The sequence below is a fragment of the Aethalodelphis obliquidens genome, unplaced genomic scaffold (assembly GCF_003676395.1).
Source record: "Aethalodelphis obliquidens isolate GAN/ISIS:26980383/991018 unplaced genomic scaffold, ASM367639v1 scaffold69, whole genome shotgun sequence".
Taxonomy (NCBI): domain Eukaryota; kingdom Metazoa; phylum Chordata; class Mammalia; order Artiodactyla; family Delphinidae; genus Aethalodelphis; species Aethalodelphis obliquidens.
The window spans coordinates 9,387,348-9,407,333 of NW_020838013.1; the positions used below are offsets into that span (position 1 = coordinate 9,387,348).

Genomic DNA, 19,986 nt, shown 5'->3' on the forward strand with positions numbered 1-19,986 from the left:
AAAACATTTTTTCATTAAGGTATGTGTAATGTGTGTGTGTTAGAAATCACGCTGTTGCACACTTAATAAACTACAGTAGACCATCCCTAAACGCTAAGATCACAGGGTCACAGGGACCCAGCAGCAAGCCTGGAGCAGACGGGGCAGCAGCTAGGGGGTGTCATGCCTCTGCAGCTGGCCTGGGACTGGGGCCCCAGCAGCCCCTGAGCCCTCCTGCACCTGCCTCCCATCTGAAACTCTGTGGAGTGAGGCCACGGAGACCACAGCTCGTATACAGCAGGTGCTAGTGCCCCGAGCCAGGCTCCCAGGTGAACCAGCCCCCCCGGTCCCAGGGCCGGGCCATGGGGCTGCCTTCCCTGCGGCCCAGGCTTGGCCCTCCAGTCCCGCGAGCTCTGGAGCCCCTGGCAACCGCCTCCGTGCCCACAGCCCAGCGGCCACTTGCTGTCTGAGGCCTGCAGGTACCTGCATGACACCTCCCCCAGGTGACCAGAGTGACACCATGGCTGCCGGACAGCAAGTCTGGGCCCCAGGGCTCCCCTGGGCCAGTGCCTGGCATGAGTGACCCCGGACGTCCACCTGGTCCCGTATGGCACGTGCTGAATCCCCGTGACCAGCCAGGCAGACTGGCCATTGTAAGCCGGGGGGCCTGGCCCTGGGACCCTCCCCACCCGGCCCTGCCCGCCCTCGCTGCTTCCTGCCGGGTGCCTGGATCGCTGCCCCACCACTTTGTGCAGGACCCCCACCCTGCCGCTCATCTGCAGTTTGCCCACTTCACCCAGCTCACGCTAGGCCCAGGACACCCTCTGGCCTGGCCCCGGCCCCCTCACCAGTGTCCCCACAACTAAGCAGGCACTTCCGGCCTCGGCAGGGCCTCTCCCCACCCCAGCTCCAACCCCGGGCTTTGAGGGTCTGGCTGTCCCTCCTCTAGTCCACCTCCTCCAGGAAGCCTTCCCGGGCTGCTCAGGGCCCTCCAACCTGACGGCCCCCCACAACCTGGTACCACCTGTTTGGGGCTGCGTGTTTGTGTTTCCCCAAAATTCATACGTTGACCCCAGGGTGATGGAATCGGGCCGTGAACGTGGGGCCCCATGATGGCATCAATGCCCTCCCCCCTCTTCCCACCAGGCCCAGGAGGAGCCCTCACCAAAGCCCGGCCCCGGGGGGACCCTGACCTCGGACCTCAGTGTCCAAGGGCTGCGAGAAGAAGTGTGTGTGGGCGAGCCACCCGGTCCGGGGCTCTGCTCGGCAGCCTGACCTGGACACCCTGCTGAGAACACCCCCCATGTGCTCCCTGCCGCCCTCCCGCCCCCCAACGGAGGGACAGATCGTGTGCACCAACCGGCAGCACCACCTGGCCACCAGCTCCCGGGTCACACCCACGGCGGCCGGCAGCCCCTCACGGCCACCAGCGGAGAGCAAACAGTACCCGCCACGTCCGCACCTGGAGCCACAAGCAGCCCGATAACCCCTGGCCCGGGGTGAGGCTCCCGGCCCGCTGCTCCTGACCAGCCTTATCTGTTTGCTTTCCACCCGGCATCCGCTGGCACTCAGCTCAGCACAGCACCGGGCGGGGGGCCGGGGGCGCGCGCTGAGCCGGCCCGCAGCTGAGGGGCAGAGGGGGCGCAGGGCTCTGGCCAGAAGCTGAAGACATCAGAGTCACCTCCAGCGCCTTTGGAGGTGGAGACTTCGGGACCCTCAGCTCAGGGCTGGAGGCTGGCGCGGGGGTGGGGGGGAAAGCCAGGCCCCGGAGAAACGTGACTCGGAGCCCCTGAGGGGCAGCCCCAGGTCCCAAGTGGGGTGGGAGTGGGAGTGGGTGCTGGTCAGGAGGGGCCCCTCCACCACCGTGGGGTCAGAGGTGCCCAGACTCAGGGTGGGGGGAGGATCGTTCAGAGCACCGGGGCCAGGGGGCACCCCAGGTGCTGCCCAAAGAGCTGGGCCGAGCACTGCCTCCTGGGAGCACGTCTCCCCGACCCCAGCTACGCTCCCCCCTGGTGCGAGGAGCAGGTGGCCAGGCCCCCGTCCCGCCGGAGCTGCCTGGGCAGCAGGTGGGCATCCAGCCCCAGGCCTGCTTTCCCAGCCCACCGCGGCTCAACCTGCCCCTCAGCCCCCTTGCTGTCCCCCCATCAGGCCCCAGCACAGGGCCAGGCACCTAAAATATACACAAAGGACCAGAGGCCCTGGCCAGGAGAGGGGTGGAGCTGAGCCTGTCCATGAGCACGGTTCCACCAAGCCTGTGGCAGTGACTCCCCCGCCCCGGACCCCCTAACCTGTCCCGGGTCCAGTCCTATGCCCCAGCCCCCTCCTGCAGCCACAGCCATGAAGTTCTGTCCACCTGACAGCTACACGATGGGGCTGTGGGCAGCAGTCAACACTGGGGCTGCCCTGCAGGGGTGGGGGGCCGCACACACCCCAAATGCAGGCCCAGGAATTTTGGGGGAGAGCTGGGGCCCAGGGGTAGGCGCTGGGGCTGGCAGGGAAGCCCTGGGCCCCCAGAGGAACGGCCCGCCCCAGCCCCTCGCAGCACCCTCCCTGGCTGCCCAGGCCCCTCGCCTGTGTCCCTGGCTCAGTGGCTTCACTTCTGCCCGGCAGCGTTGATCCCAGCAGCTCAGGATGGGGGTCTAGAAGGGCCAGCGAGAAGCAGGAGTTGGCCAAGGAGTGGACAGGAGGCCAGGGAGCTGCAGGTAAGGTGGCTGGGATGTGGCGGGGAGAGCCTGGGTCTCCCTCCCAGCCCTCACGTGGCCGTTCCCAGCTGGCTCCAGGGTGGGGGTCTCGAGGAAGGGGCTGCAGGAAGCTGGAAGCGGTGTGTAGGGCCCTCTTCCTGGACACTAGGCTCTGGGGCTGGGGGTAGGCTCAGGGCAGGCTTCGGCCAGGGCTCAGGCCCCCTCGGGCTCCCTGCCTCACGGCACCGGCCACACAGGCGGAGGGAGCGAGGGCAGACAATCACCCGTGTGTCCGGGGTTCCGCTCCCTGAGGCCGGCCAGCGGGACCGCTCCTGTCGCCCAGCCTGCAAGGGGACAATGGCGAACAACGGCCACACACATGCTTATCTCCCTGCCACCGTTTGCTCAGCGCATTCCAGCACCCCCAGGTCAGCAGACAACAATGCCATGCTCTATGGTTTCCCGCCAAACCACTGTGTAGAAAGGGAAAAGGGGCCTCAGCCCCGCCTTGCTGGGAGGGAACAGGACCCGGGCGCCGGCAATGCTGAAAGGTCAGAGCTGTCCGCTAATTTCAGGACCTGGGCCGCCTGCGGTGACAGATCCTGGACCGCACGGCACAACTTTCCCAGGAAACTCAAACCAAGTCACACGCACACATACACGGGCCTCTGATCCAAGCCCCGGGGGCGGCCGATTGCAATCCGGTGACATCCCACACCAGCCAGGGCCACCCCTGCAACCCTCAGGCTGCTGGGAGGTGAGCCTGGGCCCCAACGAGGGAGCCCCTTGCCTGCCACAAGCCCCACCCCACCCAGGACACAGGAGTGTCCGGAGACCACGGTCTGCCCCACCTGTCCCCTGATGTGTCCCGAGGCGTGGGCCCCCTGCAGGTGCTGGGACACACGGAAAACAGTTGGACGGGCCCATGGGGGGAGGACCTGCTGGGAGACACCACAGCACCCAACGTGCAGGGCGCAGTCTGGAGAAGGGGACAGGGGAGGCTGTCAGAGGGGAGGGGAGGAGCCAGGGGACATCTGGGGGCCGTGTGCGGGACACCAAGGGCAGCCGACGCCAAGGCCCTGCGGTCGGGCGCCTGCCGGCAGGGGCTAAAGCAGCTGGGGACCCGGAAGGGTCGGGGCAGAGGGATGGAACGGGGGCCGTGAGAGAGAAAGGCTTGGGGCTTGATCCCACAGCCGGGCCCCGTGGCAGGGGACCTCTGGGGGACAGCCCCACCCGGCCCATTCTGGAGCCTCGAACTGCCCACCGTGGGCCGCACCCAGGCCCTGGGGATGGCTGTGTCTGGTGGGAGACGGCCCGGGTGGCCTGTCGGAGTGCCTGCCTCCCTGCTTGTCCCAAGGCCCGAGGGGCCGTCTCCCTGCAGCCCCACAGTGTGCTCACCCTCCCGGGGCCCTGGCCAGGGCTGAGGGCCCCACCCACCAGCCTTCCCTGGCCCTCCGTCTGGAGCTGCACAAGTCCCGCTGTGAGCGGGAGCTCCCCGAGGGCAGGGGGAGCCCCCACGGAGGCACCTCGGCAACGCCCAGGCAGACGGCCACGTGAGCCCACTCATGCCCAGACCACAGGCCCCTTTCAGCACCATCCTTCCTGCAGGGACCCCGGCTGGGAGGGTCCGGGGTAGGGGCACCCAGGGGGGCCTCCCTGGGACCCCCTCTGCCCAGCCCTGCCTGGGCCGGGAGCATTCCTAGGCCTGGGGTTCTCCGAACGGGGTGCCAAGAGCATCGTGGAGAAATGACAGAGAACAGGGTCCCCAGAACATCCCACCTGCCTGCCCGCCCCCCAGGGCTGAGGCACCCGCAGGCCAGCAGCTCGCCGAGAGCGGTTTCCTGTTAAAACAACTTTCTATTAAAACTAAAATTTATTTAAGGTAAACACACAGCATCTCTGAGCCGGGAAGGGGGGGGCCCGCAGAGCTGGGTGGTCTGTGAGGTATGGGGAGGCCCCAGACACAGTCTCTGTGGAAGGAGCCCAGGTCCATGTGGGGCAGAACTGCCTCAAGAAGGCGGAAGCTCCCTGTGCCAGGCCCCCTGGGCTCCTGCTCAGGGCCAGGATGCCCTGGAGAAGTCGGACCCACCCTGCTCCCTGACTGCGAGACAGTCCCGTGGAAAATTCGAAACACCTGTGCCCCGACCCGCGCCTCACCCTGACCCTGACCCTGACCCTCGCCCTGACCCCTCGCATTGCGGGCGTGTGAGCTGCCCGTGGACAAGTGCCCACTGGCCTCACCGGCCTCCCGCTCCCCAGGGTGCCTCCCCCAGGAGCCATGTCCTTCTGTCCTTCTCCCAGGGGGGTGGGGGCACAGCCCCTGCTTCTCTGCCTGAGCGGGCCGGGGACCCTGAGGCTGGCACAGGAGATGCCCCCGCCAAGGCTGCCTCACTCCTGCTGCGCCTGAAGCACGCAGCTCAGAGCCATGTGGGTTCAGACAACCGTTAATTAGGGGTCCCGGGGCCCAGCAGGACCACTCTGCCCCTCCCACCACCCAAAGTCCCAGGCGGCCAGCTGAGAAGGGGGTCTCCGGCAACGAGCTGGCCAGCCAAGGCCCTGCACCCCAGGGATGTGGTGTCAGCCCCACAAGCTCCTCAGGCCTCCAGGGAGGCCTCCATCTGAGCCCCAGGGCCAGTGGCCCGTGCATGAGCGCCCCCCAGCCGGGACCCCACCCCGAGGGGCAGAGTCTGGAATGGCTTGCCCTCCTCTGGAGAGTCCCTGCCACTGGGCAGTCTTTCCTCCCAGGGTGGGGGTGGGACCCAGTGTGCGGGCACCTTGTAGGGGTCCTGGGTCCAGGTGAGGATGGAGCGCCCCCCAGAAGCTCTCTGTAGCACCCTAGAGGGGGTGCCCAGGCGTCTCCCCCACACGTCCTGGACAAGCCCCCTCTCAGTCCCCAGGCGCCCACGCTGACTCGCTGGACCGACCCCCAGGGAGACCCCTGGCAATTAAGGTTTCACCGGAGATGTGTGCAGGGCCCCGGAGGGTGTGTGCCGGCCCCCTGCTCGGAGGTGAGTGACAACGGGGCCGCTGCCCGCTGAAGAATTTTCCAAAGGCCGGGTCCTGATAAAGCAGCGCCCCAGATCCTGTTTGGCCACCCCTGGACTGGCTGGCCGTGGCAATTACCAGACGGGAGCGTGGGGCACAAGCAGGCGGGGCGGGGCAGGGCCCCTGGCCCCTATATAAGGCGTCGGGGGGAGGCCACTCGGGCTGCACAGGTGCAGCAGCCTGCCCAGTGCCCCGCGGTGGCCGCTGTCCTCTCCGCGCCATGCTCGGGCCCCAGCTGCTGCTGCTTCTCTCCTGCGGGGGTGCCCTGCTCAGCGCCGGTGAGTGGGGGGCTGCAGGCCGTGCACCAGGGTCGACCAGACACCCTCAGAGGACTCCTGCACGTGGGAAGTCCTCCCAGGCCTTCTCGCCTCTGCGGCTTGGCCGCGGGGACGCTGCTGAATGGGAAGGGGAGGCGAAGCCAGGCCCAGGAGGCTTCTCCTCGCTCTGTGGCTGCCCCACACTTGCCGAGGCCCAGGTCTCCGCCGGCGGCCTCAGAGCCTGGCCCAGCCCGTGGGAATCAGAGGGGACGGGCAGTCTCCTCCACAGTAGTGGGTGCGGCAGACGTGGGCGTGCGAGGCAGGGACAGTGCTGGGGCCTCAGCGCTCAGAGCCTGGCCCTGTCGCTCTCCCCACTGGGCCCTGGGTCCCGAGATGCCTCTGGGGGTCCCCAAGGGGCAGCCAGAGGGCGTGAAGGGGTCCTTGTGGGCCTTGAAGTCCAAAAACTCAGGGAGAGACCCCGGCTCCACCGGGTCCTGGCTGCGAACAGACACACCACGAAGTGGGCTCTGGGCCTCAATTTCTAGGTCTGTACGAGTGTGGGCGATGCCTCCCTTTTGTGTGGCTGCCGTGAGGACTGAAGACCTGGGAGGCTGGAAGGGGCCGCCCCACCCGAGTGTCCCCAGCCTCACCCATCGGGCTGTTGGGACGGGGGTCCCCTTCCTCCTCCCCCAGGTCCCTTCGGCCAACCAACCCAAGCACAGGAGATGCCGCAGGCCTAGGAGGCTCTCACCCCAGCCCCGCCCCACAGGAGGGGCCAGCCCCAAGGGGTGCCCAATGGCCCGGGGGAATCCCCTTCCTGCTGACTGCAGGCACCCGCCCCAGAGCTCCGGTCTCCAAGCCAGCGGGACTCCTCCTGCCTGCCTCCTAGGTCCTTGCCCCACTGCCCGGTCCTTGCCCCACTGCCCGCTCCTTGGCGGCCCCAGAGCCCCACCAGCCTCAGCTAGCAGCCAGGGAGAAGCGCCAGGCCTGCCGTCTGGCCATGGCCCAGGCGCTGGGGGCAGGCTGGGGGCTCCGAGTCGAGCGGGCCTCCCCTGGGCCCGTTCCACCCCTTGCCTCCCACGAAGCCCCATCCCCACCCCCAGGCCCCAGCTTTCCCACCAGGGGTGGTTCTGAGCACTCAGGACCCCTGCCCATCCAAGGCCGCCTCCCTGGGCCCATCCCTCGCCCTGGGGACCCCCAGACCTGGATCCAGAACCAGGGCGACGAGGGAGGTGTTCGGGAGCCAGTGGGGCGGGGTGTAGGCCAGCAGGTGTAGTGAGGGGCATGGCTTTGGGGAGCCATGGGGGTCCAGGCTGTGAACGCTGCACGGGGCAGGGGCGGGGCCTCGCCACGTTTCAGCAAACACTCTTTGAGCACCGATTCCGTGCTGGCATGGGGAGGCGGGGAGCGAGAGACAGGCCCTGCCCTCCTGGACCAGAGGCCTCAAAGCACAAGTTCAGACATCAGGATCTTGGGGGCTGGGGATTAAGGGACAGAGGCCCCTGAGCCGGGCCAGGGTTGACCCAGAACGGGCAGGGCAGGCAGGGCTGCCAAACGTGCAGAAGGAACAAACAGCGTGTGCTCCAGCCACCACAGGGCGCATCCAGGGGCTGAGAAAGGCCAGGGGCGGCGGACCGGCCCGCCCTGCAGGCCCCGCGGGTCCCAGCCAGGGAGCTGAGCGCGGTGGGAAGCTCAGACAGTCCTAGGCGAGGAGCAGTGACGCCGCTGGGGGGCTGTCGTTCAGACAGCGGGGCCGCAGGGCCGGGCGGGGACCAGGCGGAGCCGAGGGCCGAGCGCAGCGAGCTCGGGAGGCTGGTGCTGGGCGACAGGTGAAGCACGGGAGGGGCCGCTGCAAGTGGGCACCTGGGAGTGGCCCTGGGGCCAGTGGGCGCGACTCTAGGCGTCGGGGGGCCAGTGGTGAGCCGAGAGGAGGGGCCCCAGGCGTGGATGGGCGTGGTGGGCACTGCAGAGGAAGGCGGCCAGGTGTCACCTCCCGCCCGGCCTGGGGACCCTGTGCCGTTGGGCAGGCACCCCTGCTCCCTGGCGTCACCCAGAGAAACAACACCAGCAGCGACCAGCACCGTGACTCGGGAGGTCAGTGTCACCCAGGAAGGCACAGACCCCGGGGAAAAGGGGGCGCGGCGGGGAGCAGCAGGGACGGGACCCCGGGGGCCGCATTCAGCGATGACTCTGCCGCCCGCCGGCGCTGGGCCTCATCTCCCACAGGGCCCACGGGGCCGCAGGGAGGACTGCAGCAGGGCAGGGAGAGGGGAGGCGAGGCTGGGCCCGTGCCTCCTGCCCCGACAGTCGCCGCAAGCAGCGTCACCGGGCATTTCTCCGGCAACGGCCAGAGCGCCGGGAAGCTGACAGGGAGGAAGGCAGCAAAGAAACAGCCCCTTTTAGGGCCCAGAAGAGGGAGAAGTCCTCCGCGGGCCTCAGCCTCACTCAGCCTCTGAGCTGGCGGCAGAGCGCGCACGGACCCCAGAGGGAGTGGACCCGAGGTGGGCTGGGCTGGGAACTCGGCGGGTATAGCCGGACAGCGGCACGCCACCGGCCAAGTGGCGGTGGCACCCACAGACGCCCAGGCACCCCTGCCCAGCTCTCCCTGGCCCTCCCGCCACTTGCAGACCACCGAACCCCTCTGGGCTCAGGGCTCCTCACCCCCACCTGCAGCTACTACCCCCCATGAGGCCCACACGGGAGCCCACTGGGAGCCAGCGCAGCCAGGAGCCCCTTTATCACACGCCACCTGCGTGCGCGGCGCCCAGGCTTCTCTGGGGAGCGAGCCAGTGCCTGGAGCCCAGCGGGCAGACCTGCAGGTGCCGCGGGACAGACGACGCCACGGACAGCCGGGGCCCAGCTCGCCCAGCCCTGAGCCCCACTCTCGGGACCCCATCTCCCCAGGGACCTCCCGGCTCCCAGCGTCTGCGGCCGCCCCCCACTCACTGCCCTTCCACGCGTGCGTGTGCCTGGGGGCGGGGCCTCATCCCCACCGTGTCCCCAGCCCCAGCAGGTGACAGCTCAGAGAGGTCCCTCTGAGGCAACCAAAGGAAAGGACGGCGGGGACGGCGGAGCTTGTGCAGCCCAGGAGCAGCCCTGCTGGCACTCCCCGCACTCCCTGCCGTGCCCCGGGCCTGGCTCACCCGAAACACGCTGCCGGCCACAGCCCTCGAGCAGAGCTGGGCAGCCCCACACTGACCGCGGGCCCTGTCCACGCAGGTCTGGACGACAGCTCCTTGGTGCCCCCAGGCCTCCGGAGGCTGAAGGACTCCCCGCAGACAGGTGAGGGTCACGGCAGCCCCCTGTCCCCGTGTCCACCGGCCATGGCCCTGCTACAGGGTAACCGTGTCTGGTGTTTCCACAAGGGCCTCCAGCTATGGAAGAGCCTCAGACCACCCTCACCTGGGGGAGACAAGCCCCTGCTGCCCCTGCTGCCCCTGCGGGATGGGGGCTAAGCTGCAGCTTCATGTCCTACAGACCCCAGGGCTGATGGGGCCACAGACCCCAACCACATCAGAGGCCTGCGCTCCCGCAGGCAGGGGATGGGTGTGGGGCGCGGGGCCCTTCTCCCGCCCACCCCAGGAGGGCCTGGAAATTGGGAGGCCTCTTGTCTGCCAGTGCGGGCTCCCCGGGGCCCCAGACCTGCCCCACCAGCTGGGAGGACGCAGGGCCCCGAGACCCCGCCCGCTCCCTCCGCAGCTCCAGACAGGGGCTGGTGCTCCACGTGGGGGCCCGGCCACTTCACCACCTTCGACGGCCACACGTATGACTTCTCGGGGACCTGCAACTACATCTTTGCGGCCACGTGCAAGGATGCCTCGTCCACCTTCAGCGTGCAGCTACGGCGAGGGCCAAGCGGGAACATCTCCCGGGTCATCGTGGAGCTGGGGGCCTCTGTGGTCACTGTGCAGAAGGCGGTCATCTCCGTCAAGGATGTGGGGTAGGCTGCAGAGCCGGGCCGGGCGGCTGGGGCCCCTAGGGGCGGCCGCTGACTGCTGTCACCCTGCAGGGTCGTCAGCCTGCCCTACACCAGCAACGGGCTCCAGATCACACCCTTTGGCCAGAGCGTGCGGCTGGTGGCCAAGCAGCTGGAGCTGGAGCTGGTGGTCATGTGGGGTCCGGGCGCCCACCTCATGGTGAGGACACAGCAGGGGACTGGGTGGCGGAGCTGCCCTCCTGGGGATTGGGGCCAGGAGCCTGGGCTTTTTGTTGGCTCAGTTCCCTCCATCGAGCACGAATGGAGGTCTCCTGGGAGGAGCCGGGCGGACAGACCCTGGGGTGGCATGGTGCCAGGACCCTCCCCGTGAGGGGTGCTCTGGGCCCCTGGAGCAGGCGTGAGCAGCTTCCGAGGGGTCCTGGGGCCCTGGGAGTCCTGTGCGCCTCCCCGCCCACCCGACGGCCGTGCCCGACCCCTCCAGGTCCTGGTGGAGAAGAAGCACATGGGCAAGATGTGTGGGCTGTGTGGGAACTTCGATGGCGAGAAGGCCAATGAGTTTCTGAGCGAGGACGGTAGGTGGGGGGAAGTGGTGGAGAGACCCCTCTGTGGCCCAGCAACCATGGTGCTGACCCTGCCCCACCCCTCACCCCAGGGCAACTCCTGGAACCCCCTAAGTACGCCACCCTCCAGAAGCTGGATGACCCCAACGAGATCTGTGCCTATGAGGCCATCCCCAGCCCCCGGGTCCCGCAGGCAGAGAACGTACGTGAGGCGGTCGGGCTCCCCGGGGCCAAGGGGGCCCTTCAGCCAGGGTGGGGCCGGCTCACGGGATCTGGCAGGGTCCCGAGGCCAGCGACACCCCCAGACTGCCAAGTCACACGCGTGGTGTGGGATGTGGCCTTGACACCTATGACCCTGAGTGTCCCTGTGCCCAGGCCCAGACCTGCATCCAGTTGCTGACCCTGGTGTCCCGCGAGTGCAACGTGCCCAAGGAGCCCTTCCTGCTGAGCTGCCAGGCGGACATGGCCACGTGTGCCCAGCCCGGCCAGCACCACTGCAGCTGTGCCACGCTATCTGAGTACTCGCGCCAGTGCAGCATGGCCGGCCAGCCCGTCAACAGCTGGCGGGGCCCTGGCCTCTGTTGTGAGTCCTGGGGAGGGTCGGGGGGAGGGCCAGGGCCCCAGACACGATGCCCCCAATCTCCCCTTGTTTGAGAGACAGAGAAGACCCAGGTGGAGGAGGGGCTGGCCTGAGTCCTCGGCCAGGGTCGGGTGGGTGGCCAGGCCCTGGGCGCCCGACCCCTCTCACAAGGGCCACACGGACCTGCAGCTGTGGGCCAGTGCCCAGCCAACCAGGTGTACCGGGAGTGCGGCAAGACCTGCGTGCAGACCTGCTCCAACCCGCGGCGCAGCTGCTCCGGCTTCTGCACCTTCGGCTGCTTCTGCCCGGAAGGTGAGGACAGCTGCTCTCCCAGGACCCTTGCAAAGGAGCCTGGAGACAGGGCATCCGCTCCGCCCACACCGATGCTCGGAACCCCCCGACACTCTGCGGGGGCTTGGCCCGGGGAGGGCTCTGCCTTCACGGTGCTCACAGACGCCCCGGGCCACGGCCGCATGTGCCAGTCAGCGGGGAGTAAGGTGGTGGGCAGAGGCGGGGTTTGCGCTGGACAGGGCCCGCTGCCCAATGAGGAGCGGCACCTAGCACGAGGGGGCGGGAGGCGGCGAGGCAGGCGGGGCTGAAGGCGGAGGCTCTCCTGGGGCACCCCCAGCCCCTCCCCCTGGGCGGGACAGGGTGGGGGAGGGGCTGCCCAGCAGGAGGGCGGGAGGGGTCTCCGCGCCCGCAGCTCCAGGAAGCCCCTCTCCCGCAGGTATGGTTCTGGACGACATCTCCAAAAACCACAGCTGCGTGCCTGTCCCCCAGTGCCCCTGCATGCTCAGCGGGGTAGTCTTCGCCCCTGGGGAGGTCACGACAGCCGCCTGCCAGACCTGGTGAGCGCAGGGCAGCAGGAGGGGCGTGCAGGCAGGCTGGGGGCAGGGACGGGGATGCGGCGGCCTCAGCCCTGGGGGCCATCTGGGTCACGCCTCCTCGCCCACAGCCGGTGCTCTGGGGGCCGCTGGGAGTGCGTGGAGCAGCCCTGCCCCAGGCGCTGTGCCCTGGAGGGCGGCTCCTTCGTCACCACATTCGACGCCAGGCCCTACCGCTTCCACGGCACCTGCACCTACATCCTCCTCCAGGTAGGACGCAGCCTCCGCCTGGGGGCCGCCACGGCGGGTCGCTGTGACAGCCCGGGCCCCCTGTGCTGAGCCGCCCCTCCTCCCAGAGCCCCCAGCTCCCCGACGGGGGCTCGCTCATGGCCGTGTACGACAAGTCTGGGTACTCGCACTCGGAGACATCGCTGGTCGCTGTCATCTACGTGTCCAGCCAGGTGAGGCCACCCCACCTGCCACCTGCGCCCACCCGGGGCCCCAAGCAGATGCGTCCCAGCTCCCCCTCCACCATGCCTGGCCCCAACTCCCAGCCCCCCGTAACTCAGCCACCCTCCCCGCAGGACAAAATTGTGATTTCTCAGGACGAGGTGATCACCAACAACGGGGACACCAAGCGGCTGCCGTATGAGACTCGTAGGTCTCAGCTCCCCCCCAGCACCCGGGGCCTCCCGAGCCTGCCCCCAAAGCAGGCCGCCTGCTGAGGCCCCTGTCCCCTCAGGCAACATCACGGTCTTCAGGCAGACATCCACCCACTTGCAAATGGTCACCACCTTCGGGCTGGAGCTCGTGATCCAGCTGTGGCCGTTGTTCCAGGTGTACATCACTGCCGGGCCCCAGTTCAGAGGCCAGACCAGAGGTGAGTCCCTCCCCCGCTGCCCCGTCCCCACCCAGCTCGGCCACTCCGGAAGAGGAGGGGCCCGGCAGAGCCCTGCTCTGACCCAGGGTGTCGGGCACTCACGGCCCAGGCCGGCTCCACCTGGCCGGCTGGTCCTCCCAGGCGTGTAGCCAGCCATGGCCTCTCGCCCGGGGTGTGGTTAGGGGAGAAGACGGGCTTTGGGGAGGGCGGGGCAGGACAGGGGCATGGGCCAGTCCACCCTCACGTCCGGCCGGCCCAGGGCTCTGCGGCAACTTCAACGGGGACACGACAGATGACTTCACGACCAGCATGGGCATCACCGAGGGCACCGCCTCACTCTTCGTGGACTCCTGGCGGGCAGGGAACTGCCCAGCCGCGCGCGAGCGTGAGACCGACCCCTGCTCCATGAGCCAGCTCAACAGTGGGTGCCATCCAGGAGGGCTGCGGGGTGGGCGGGAGGCCCCGGCGGACGGCTGACCCACGCTGGCCTGCCCCCCAGAGGTGTGCGCGGAGACCCACTGCGCGGTGCTGGTGAAGAAGGGCACGGTGTTCGAGAGGTGCCACACCGCCGTGGACCCCAAGCCCTTCTACAAGGTGGGCAGCCCCGTGGGCAGCGGGGCGGGGGTGGCGCAGGGGGCACCCTCGGGGTCCTGGGTGGGCACCCACGGCCCCTGTCTGCCCACAGAGGTGCGTGTACCAGGCCTGCAACTACGAGGAGACCTTCCCGCACATCTGCGCCGCCCTGGGCGACTACGCCCTCACGTGCACCTCACGGGGCGTCCTGCTCCCGGGCTGGAGGAGCAGCGTGGACAACTGCAGTGCGTATGGGCCGGCGGGGCTGGTGCCGCCCCCCACACCCCCGCACCGGGCCTGACTCCGGGTCCCCCGCAGGCACCCCTTGCACAGGCAACCAGACGTTCAGCTACGACAGCCAGGCCTGTGACCGCACGTGCCTGTCTCTGTCCGACCGCGAGGTCGAGTGCCACCCCAGCGCCGTGCCCGTGGACGGCTGCAACTGCCCCGAGGGCACCTACCTGAACCACAAGGCTGAGTGCGTGCGTGAGGCCCAGTGTCCCTGCCTCCTGGACAGCTCCAAGTTCATCCTGGCCGACCAGTCCACCATGGTCAATGGCGTCATCTGGTGAGCGAGGGGTCCAGAGGGTGGCCGCCCGGCCTGCAGCCCAGCCCAGGCGGCGCTCACCGGGCCTCTCTCCTACAGCTACTGCGTCAACGGGCGGCTGAGCTGCCCGGCACAGCCTCAGATGCTCTTGGGTACGTAGCTGTAGCCGAGGCTGGCGGAGCTGGACTGTGGGTGCCTCGGCCCCTCTGGGCCCGCCTCACCCCATGCCCCTTGTCTCTGCAGCAACCTGCTCGGCCCCCAAGACGTTCCAGTCCTGCAGCCAGTCCTCGGAGAACAAGTTCGGGGCAGCCTGCGCTCCCACCTGCCAGATGCTAGCCACCGGCACCCCCTGTGTAAGACCAGGTGGAGCGAGGGCAAGAGTGCTCCGCGGAGGGCAGGCTCCACTGCCCGGGGCGCCGGGGACACCCTGGGTTAGACGTTCCCACGGTGGACGCCCCGACATCTTCTCCTTGGCCCACAAGAAGAGTCCCACAGACCCCTCACGAAAGGCGGGCCATGCTCCATCCCCACCGTCCCATGATGCGCGTGACCGGTGGCGTGGCCGCCGGGTGTGCTCCTTTGTGGGCTCCCTGAGGACCGTGGGCCCTGCCAGCTTGGGGTGAGGGTACACCAGCCCAGCCATGCCGCAGAGGTGATGCCCCTCAGAGAGGGGCAGCTGTGCTAAGGGAAGGCTCAGAGCAGGATGGACACAGGGAGCAGGTCTGGGGAGAACACTGGGGAGTCTCAGAAGGTCCCAGGGCTGCGGAGGCAGCTAGCAGGGCCACCCTCCAGGGGCCACTGACCCTCCTCCCTGCAGGTGCCCACCAAGTGTGAGCCTGGCTGTGTCTGTGCCAAGGGGCTCTACGAGAACGCCAGCGGACAGTGCGTGCCCCCCGAGGAGTGCCCGTGCGAGTTTGCAGGCGTCTCCTATCCCCAGGGCGCCGAGCTCCACACGGACTGCAAGAGTTGGTGAGCCACAGCCCTACCCACAGACCTGGTGGCCCAAATGTCCTTGAGCCCTTGGGGCGGGCAGGGGCCCCTACCAACCCACGAGGTCAGGGTCCTACGGGGGTGCGTGTGCCCCAGTCACCCCAGAATGCCCTGCTCCTCCCACAGCATCTGCTCTAGGGGGACGTGGACGTGCCAGCAGAGTGCCCACTGCCCATCCACCTGCACCCTCTACGGGGAGGGCCACGTGGTCACCTTCGATGGGCAGCGCTTCGTGTTTGATGGCAACTGCGAGTACATCCTGGCCACAGTGAGTGCTGGCCTGGGCCACGGGGGGCCACGGGGGGCCTGGGGGGCCACAGGGCCAGCTCCTCCTCAGCGCCGTCTCCCCACAGGACGGCTGCGGTGCCAGCGACTCGCAGCCCACCTTCAAGATCCTTACAGAGAATGTCGTGTGTGGGAAGTCGGGCGTCACCTGCTCACGGGCCATCAAGATCTTCCTGGGGGTGAGCAGGCGGGTGGCCTTCCTAACCTCCCCCCAGGGCCCCAGGGCCTGGCCTCTCCGGGCCCTCACGGCCCTGTGCCCTGGCCTCCACGCCCACATCACGGCAGCAGTGTCCCCGGAACTGGACAACCGTACAGCAGGTAGGGGTTCTCCCACAAGCCTGACCCTCAGCCCTCGACACAGTTTCCAGCATGTTCTGGAACCTTCTGCCGACAGAAGGCTCTAGAGGGCAGACCCCGCAGGCCAGGGCTGGCCCTGCCATAGAGAGCTCAGGCCGGGAGGCAGAGCCCAGCGGCATTTAGTGGCCACCCAGGACGTGGGCAGGCATCCTGTGACAGCCGCACCCCACAGGGCCTGTCCATCGTGCTGGCGGATGGGAACTACACAGTCAGCGGGGAGGACCCCGGTGTGGACTTCCGGGTCAAGGCCGGCTCCCTGCACCTGGTGCTGGACGCCACCGTCAGCAGCACGTACAACCTGACCCTCATCTGGAACAAGCACATGACCGTCTTCATCAAGATCGCCCGTGCCTCCCAGGTACCGCCGCCCCTGCCCCACAGCCCCAGGGAGTGGTGAGTCCCTGCCTGCCGGCCGCCTGACACCAGCCCCCGCAGGACGCCCTCTGCGGCTTGTGCGGCAACTACAACGGGAACATGAAGGACGACTTCCAGACACGCAGCAAGTACCTGGCGTCCAGCGAGCTGGAGTTCGTGAACTCCTGGAAAGAGAGCCCGCTGTGCGGGGACACCACCTTCACGCAGGACCCCTGCAGCCTCAACGCCTTCCGTCGCTCCTGGGCTGAGCGCAAGTGCAGCATCATCAACAGCCAGACCTTCGCCGCCTGCCATGGCCAGGTGCCCCCCCAGTGCCCTGTGCTACCCTGGCCGGCGCCCCGGGCTCAGCGGCCAAGCCGTCAGGGGAGGGCTAGCCGGGAGGAGCCCGGCCCCGCCCTGACGCTGAGAGTCGGCCCCCGCAGGTGTACCGCCTGCCTTACTATGAGGCCTGCGTGCGCGACACGTGTGGGTGTGACACCGGCGGGGACTGCGAGTGCCTGTGTGACGCTGTGGCCGCCTACGCCAAGGCCTGCGTGGACAAGGGCGTGTGCGTGGACTGGCGGTCCCCAGACTTCTGCCGTGAGTCCCACTCCTGCCCAAAGGCCTCCGCGGGGCCACAGGCGGAATGTCCGGCTGCAGCGCTTCCCCCGGGCAGGGGGCGGGGGGCAGGCAGCACCCCCAGGGAGGCAGAGGCACCCTGAGCCCGCTGGCAGGTGCGGGCTCCCGGGCCGGCTCTGCCGCCTGACGGTGCCCTTCTCCACAGCCATCTACTGCGACTTCTACAACACCCACACGCAGGCGGGCGGCGGCAAGCACCAGCACGCCCAGGAGGCCAGCTGTACGTGGCACTACCAGCCGTGCCTCTGCCCCGCGTTGCTGCAGAGCTTCCCGGGGCCCAACATCGAAGGTACTGGGCGCAGAGAAGGAGACGGGAGGAGGGGAAGGCCTGCTGGCGGGTGGGATGTGGGGGTGTGTCTGACAGTGGGGACCCAGGCAGGCACCTGTGCCTGGGGATCGGGGGAGAGGCCAGGAGAGCCGGGGCTGGGGGGGCGACCAGGCCTGGGGAAAAGGGGCTTCTGCTTCTGGACACTGAGGTCTGGCTGTTCTCTGCACACCTCCCTCAGGCTGCTACAACTGCTCCCAGAACGAGTACTTCGATCACGACAAGGGGATGTGCTTGCCGTGCAGTAAGCTCAGCCCACTGCCCAATAACCCCCACGCCCCCGCCCAGAGCTCGCAGCTCCTGCCCAAGCCTCTGGCCAGCCTCCCAGCACCCCCACTCCCCAGGGGCACAGCCAGAGACCAAGGCAGCCAGAGACACAGGGAAGGGACTGGCCCTCGCCTCCCTTCCCCTCCCCAAACATCCACTCACCCAGCCTGCAGCCACAGGGCACACCCAGGCCCCGCCAGCCTGCTGGGGTGTGTGGGTGCAGAGCAGGGGCCTCCTGGGAGTTCAGCAGCAGGCGGCCCAGTGGGCACTGGACACTACCTGCAGCTACCCTTGGGCAGCACCCCGGCTGGCCCCTCCACTCCCTGCCAGGCCGTCGGTGCAGAGGTGGGAGGAGGGGAGAGAAGACGGGGAGCAGGAGTCCCGGCACTGCTGCGGTAGCTCCATCCCCCGTGTCCTCTGCCTCACACCCTGGGGACACAGCCGAAGGCTCTGAAGGGCCCAGGCAGGCGGAGACGGGGCGGGGAGGCAGCACCCCCAACCGCCCCTCCTCTTGCGGCGTCATCACCCACCGTGCCGCTGCCCACGGCAGGTGACTGCACACATGCAAGGGCCGAGGTGAAGCAGGCTCTCTCCCGGGGCTCCTCCCCGGCTCCACCAGCCAGGCTGCAGCCAGCCCAGCCTGTGTCTGTCCGCCCAGCGGCTGCAGCCAGGCTTGTGGGCGTGGGGCGGGGCAGGGTGTAGGTGCGCTGGCCCTGGGCTGCTCGGCACAGTGGGGGCGGCAGGTGCTGACCAGGAAGTCAGACGGGAGGGGCTCGGTAGGCCCCACTGGGCCCTGCTGCCTGGCCACCAAGCACAGCAGGGTCAAAGGACACACGCCCCGCCGGGAGCCCCCACTGCCATGAGGGCCTCTGCCCAGCCCGCGTGGCTTGGGGCCCAGCAGGGAAGTGAAGGGCTCCTCCCAAAGGGTGTGCCAGAGCAGCTCCCTACCCCACAACAACAGCGTGTGTGCCACACTCAGGCTCCCACAGCACGGAAACCAGGCCCACCACAGCCGCAGCCAGCACCACAGTGACCCCCAGCACCCCTGCGCTGAGCTCCACCAGACCCTCGCCAAGCTCCCCGGCCACACCTGAGGCCCCGACCCGGACACCCAGCCTTCCGGCCACGCCAACGGCCACAGCCACAGCCCCCACCACCCAGACACAACCAACAGTCCCCTCAGGAGGTAGGGCCCCCGGGCCAGGGCCCCGGGGGGGGGGAGGAAGCACCCGTGGCAGTGCGGACGGGGCTGAAGGGGATGCCGGGCGCTGTTCCCTGCAGGTTTACCTCAAACCACCTCCACCGTCACCACACGGGCCACGTCGGCGCCGACCACCACGGCCACTCGAAGGCCAACAGCCACGGCACCCACCGTGACCCAAGCCACAACACAGCCCGCAGGATCCTCCCACGACACAGCCACGCGGTCCACAGCTCGGTCCACGGCGCGAACCACAGCAGCCCCACCAACCCCGGCAACATCAGGGACCTCCACAGTGTCCCCCGCAAGTAAGCATGCCACCACTGCCCGTCCCCACAGAGGGGCCTCAGCGGGGCAGCCCCAGCACCCAGCCCAAGCTATGTGGGGCCGCGTGGAAGACAGCAGCCTTGGGCCACCCCCACGACCACACAGGACCGGCTCAGGCCCGAGGGAGGCAGCAGCCTGCCTGACTCAGCACGCTCCTCTTTGCACATCTCCCCCGCCACGGTACCCAAGCGCCCATCCACCACGGCCACCCCCACCAAGGGAATCCACAGGCCCCAGGGGATCCAGGGCTCCAAAAGGCCCCCAACCCAAGTGCAGGCCCCGACTCTGGGGCAGCGCCCCAAACCTCCGATTACCCTGACAGCAGGCGAGAAGAGAAGCCTTTCCCAAGGCCAGCGGCAGGGGAGCCATGCAGGGATAGCCGAGCCCACCCGAACAACGGCCGCCCTGAGAGTAGCGTCGAGGGGACAGAGACATGCAGGGCTGCCGGGGAGGGACCCCAAAGCCCACTACAAGCAGCTGAGAGGCAACAAGGGTCCACAGAGAATGCCGGGGTGGGGCTTGGGAAAGGAACGAGATAGTCATTCAGGAAACTCCTGGACACACCACCAGGGACACAAAGAAGCCACATGTGAGGAGGACGATGTGGAAGGTGTGGGTGATGAACGGGTCCCACCCAAAGGCAGGGTAACGAGGAGGAGTGAACTGACCACCACTGTTTTCTACAGCGTTCTCAACACACCGTTGGACCCCTGAAGCCCCTGTCAGCCAGGAGACACAGCAGACGGACCTCCCACGACCCCCGGAGAGCACCACAGGCCACAGCACAACGCACACCAGTCCACTGTCAGGAGCCACCACTGCTAGGGCCAAGGCGGACACCAGTCACACCACACACTCTGAATCCAGCTCCCTAACACACACCGCCACGGCCACACCCCCCATGCCACACACCCCCTTCACCACTCACTCCACCCCCACCCTCTCTGTCCCCACTACCACCCACACAACAGGTCCGCCCACGGGAACACCTTTCTGGACCGCCACCACCTACCCCACCCCATCACACCCACAGACGCTTCCCCCCAACGTGTCAACATCTGCCACCTCCTTGGTGGCTCCAACCTCTCACCGAGTCACATCAATGGAGCCCCATGCTACCTCCTCCAGCCCAAAGCCAACTGGCACCCCACCCACATCGACACACGTCCCTGTCACAGAAACAGAGCCTACACCCACAGCCCCGCCACTGACCAAGACCACAACAGAGACCACCACACCCACAGCCCCACCACTGACAAAGACCACAACAGAGACCAGCACACCCACAGCCACACCACTGACAAAGACCACAACAGGGACCACCACACCCACAACCCTGCCACTGACAAAGACAACAACACAGACCACCACACCCACA

General features: G+C 68.3%; 1 protein-coding gene across 1 annotated transcript in view; it reads left to right on the forward strand.

The window, feature by feature from the left end:
• The first annotated feature begins 5,925 nt into the window (after positions 1 to 5,925).
• MUC6 (mucin 6, oligomeric mucus/gel-forming) overlaps positions 5,926 to 19,986 on the forward strand; it is an 18,389-nt gene continuing 4,328 nt past the window's right edge. Inside the window, exons 1-32 of the mRNA XM_027089898.1 lie at positions 5,926 to 5,983; positions 7,707 to 7,791; positions 8,270 to 8,463; positions 9,182 to 9,244; positions 9,545 to 9,902; positions 9,972 to 10,098; positions 10,381 to 10,471; positions 10,552 to 10,661; positions 10,835 to 11,042; positions 11,229 to 11,351; positions 11,767 to 11,887; positions 11,995 to 12,133; positions 12,220 to 12,324; positions 12,448 to 12,520; positions 12,606 to 12,743; positions 13,003 to 13,164; positions 13,243 to 13,337; positions 13,429 to 13,561; positions 13,635 to 13,884; positions 13,963 to 14,015; positions 14,107 to 14,216; positions 14,681 to 14,832; positions 14,980 to 15,121; positions 15,207 to 15,317; positions 15,668 to 15,853; positions 15,931 to 16,170; positions 16,293 to 16,449; positions 16,634 to 16,777; positions 16,995 to 17,066; positions 18,018 to 18,266; positions 18,362 to 18,920; positions 19,476 to 19,715. Of these exons, the coding sequence (XP_026945699.1) occupies positions 5,926 to 5,983; positions 7,707 to 7,791; positions 8,270 to 8,463; positions 9,182 to 9,244; positions 9,545 to 9,902; positions 9,972 to 10,098; positions 10,381 to 10,471; positions 10,552 to 10,661; positions 10,835 to 11,042; positions 11,229 to 11,351; positions 11,767 to 11,887; positions 11,995 to 12,133; positions 12,220 to 12,324; positions 12,448 to 12,520; positions 12,606 to 12,743; positions 13,003 to 13,164; positions 13,243 to 13,337; positions 13,429 to 13,561; positions 13,635 to 13,884; positions 13,963 to 14,015; positions 14,107 to 14,216; positions 14,681 to 14,832; positions 14,980 to 15,121; positions 15,207 to 15,317; positions 15,668 to 15,853; positions 15,931 to 16,170; positions 16,293 to 16,449; positions 16,634 to 16,777; positions 16,995 to 17,066; positions 18,018 to 18,266; positions 18,362 to 18,920; positions 19,476 to 19,715 (5,048 nt within the window). The remainder of the gene's footprint in view (positions 5,984 to 7,706; positions 7,792 to 8,269; positions 8,464 to 9,181; positions 9,245 to 9,544; positions 9,903 to 9,971; positions 10,099 to 10,380; positions 10,472 to 10,551; positions 10,662 to 10,834; positions 11,043 to 11,228; positions 11,352 to 11,766; positions 11,888 to 11,994; positions 12,134 to 12,219; positions 12,325 to 12,447; positions 12,521 to 12,605; positions 12,744 to 13,002; positions 13,165 to 13,242; positions 13,338 to 13,428; positions 13,562 to 13,634; positions 13,885 to 13,962; positions 14,016 to 14,106; positions 14,217 to 14,680; positions 14,833 to 14,979; positions 15,122 to 15,206; positions 15,318 to 15,667; positions 15,854 to 15,930; positions 16,171 to 16,292; positions 16,450 to 16,633; positions 16,778 to 16,994; positions 17,067 to 18,017; positions 18,267 to 18,361; positions 18,921 to 19,475; positions 19,716 to 19,986) is intronic.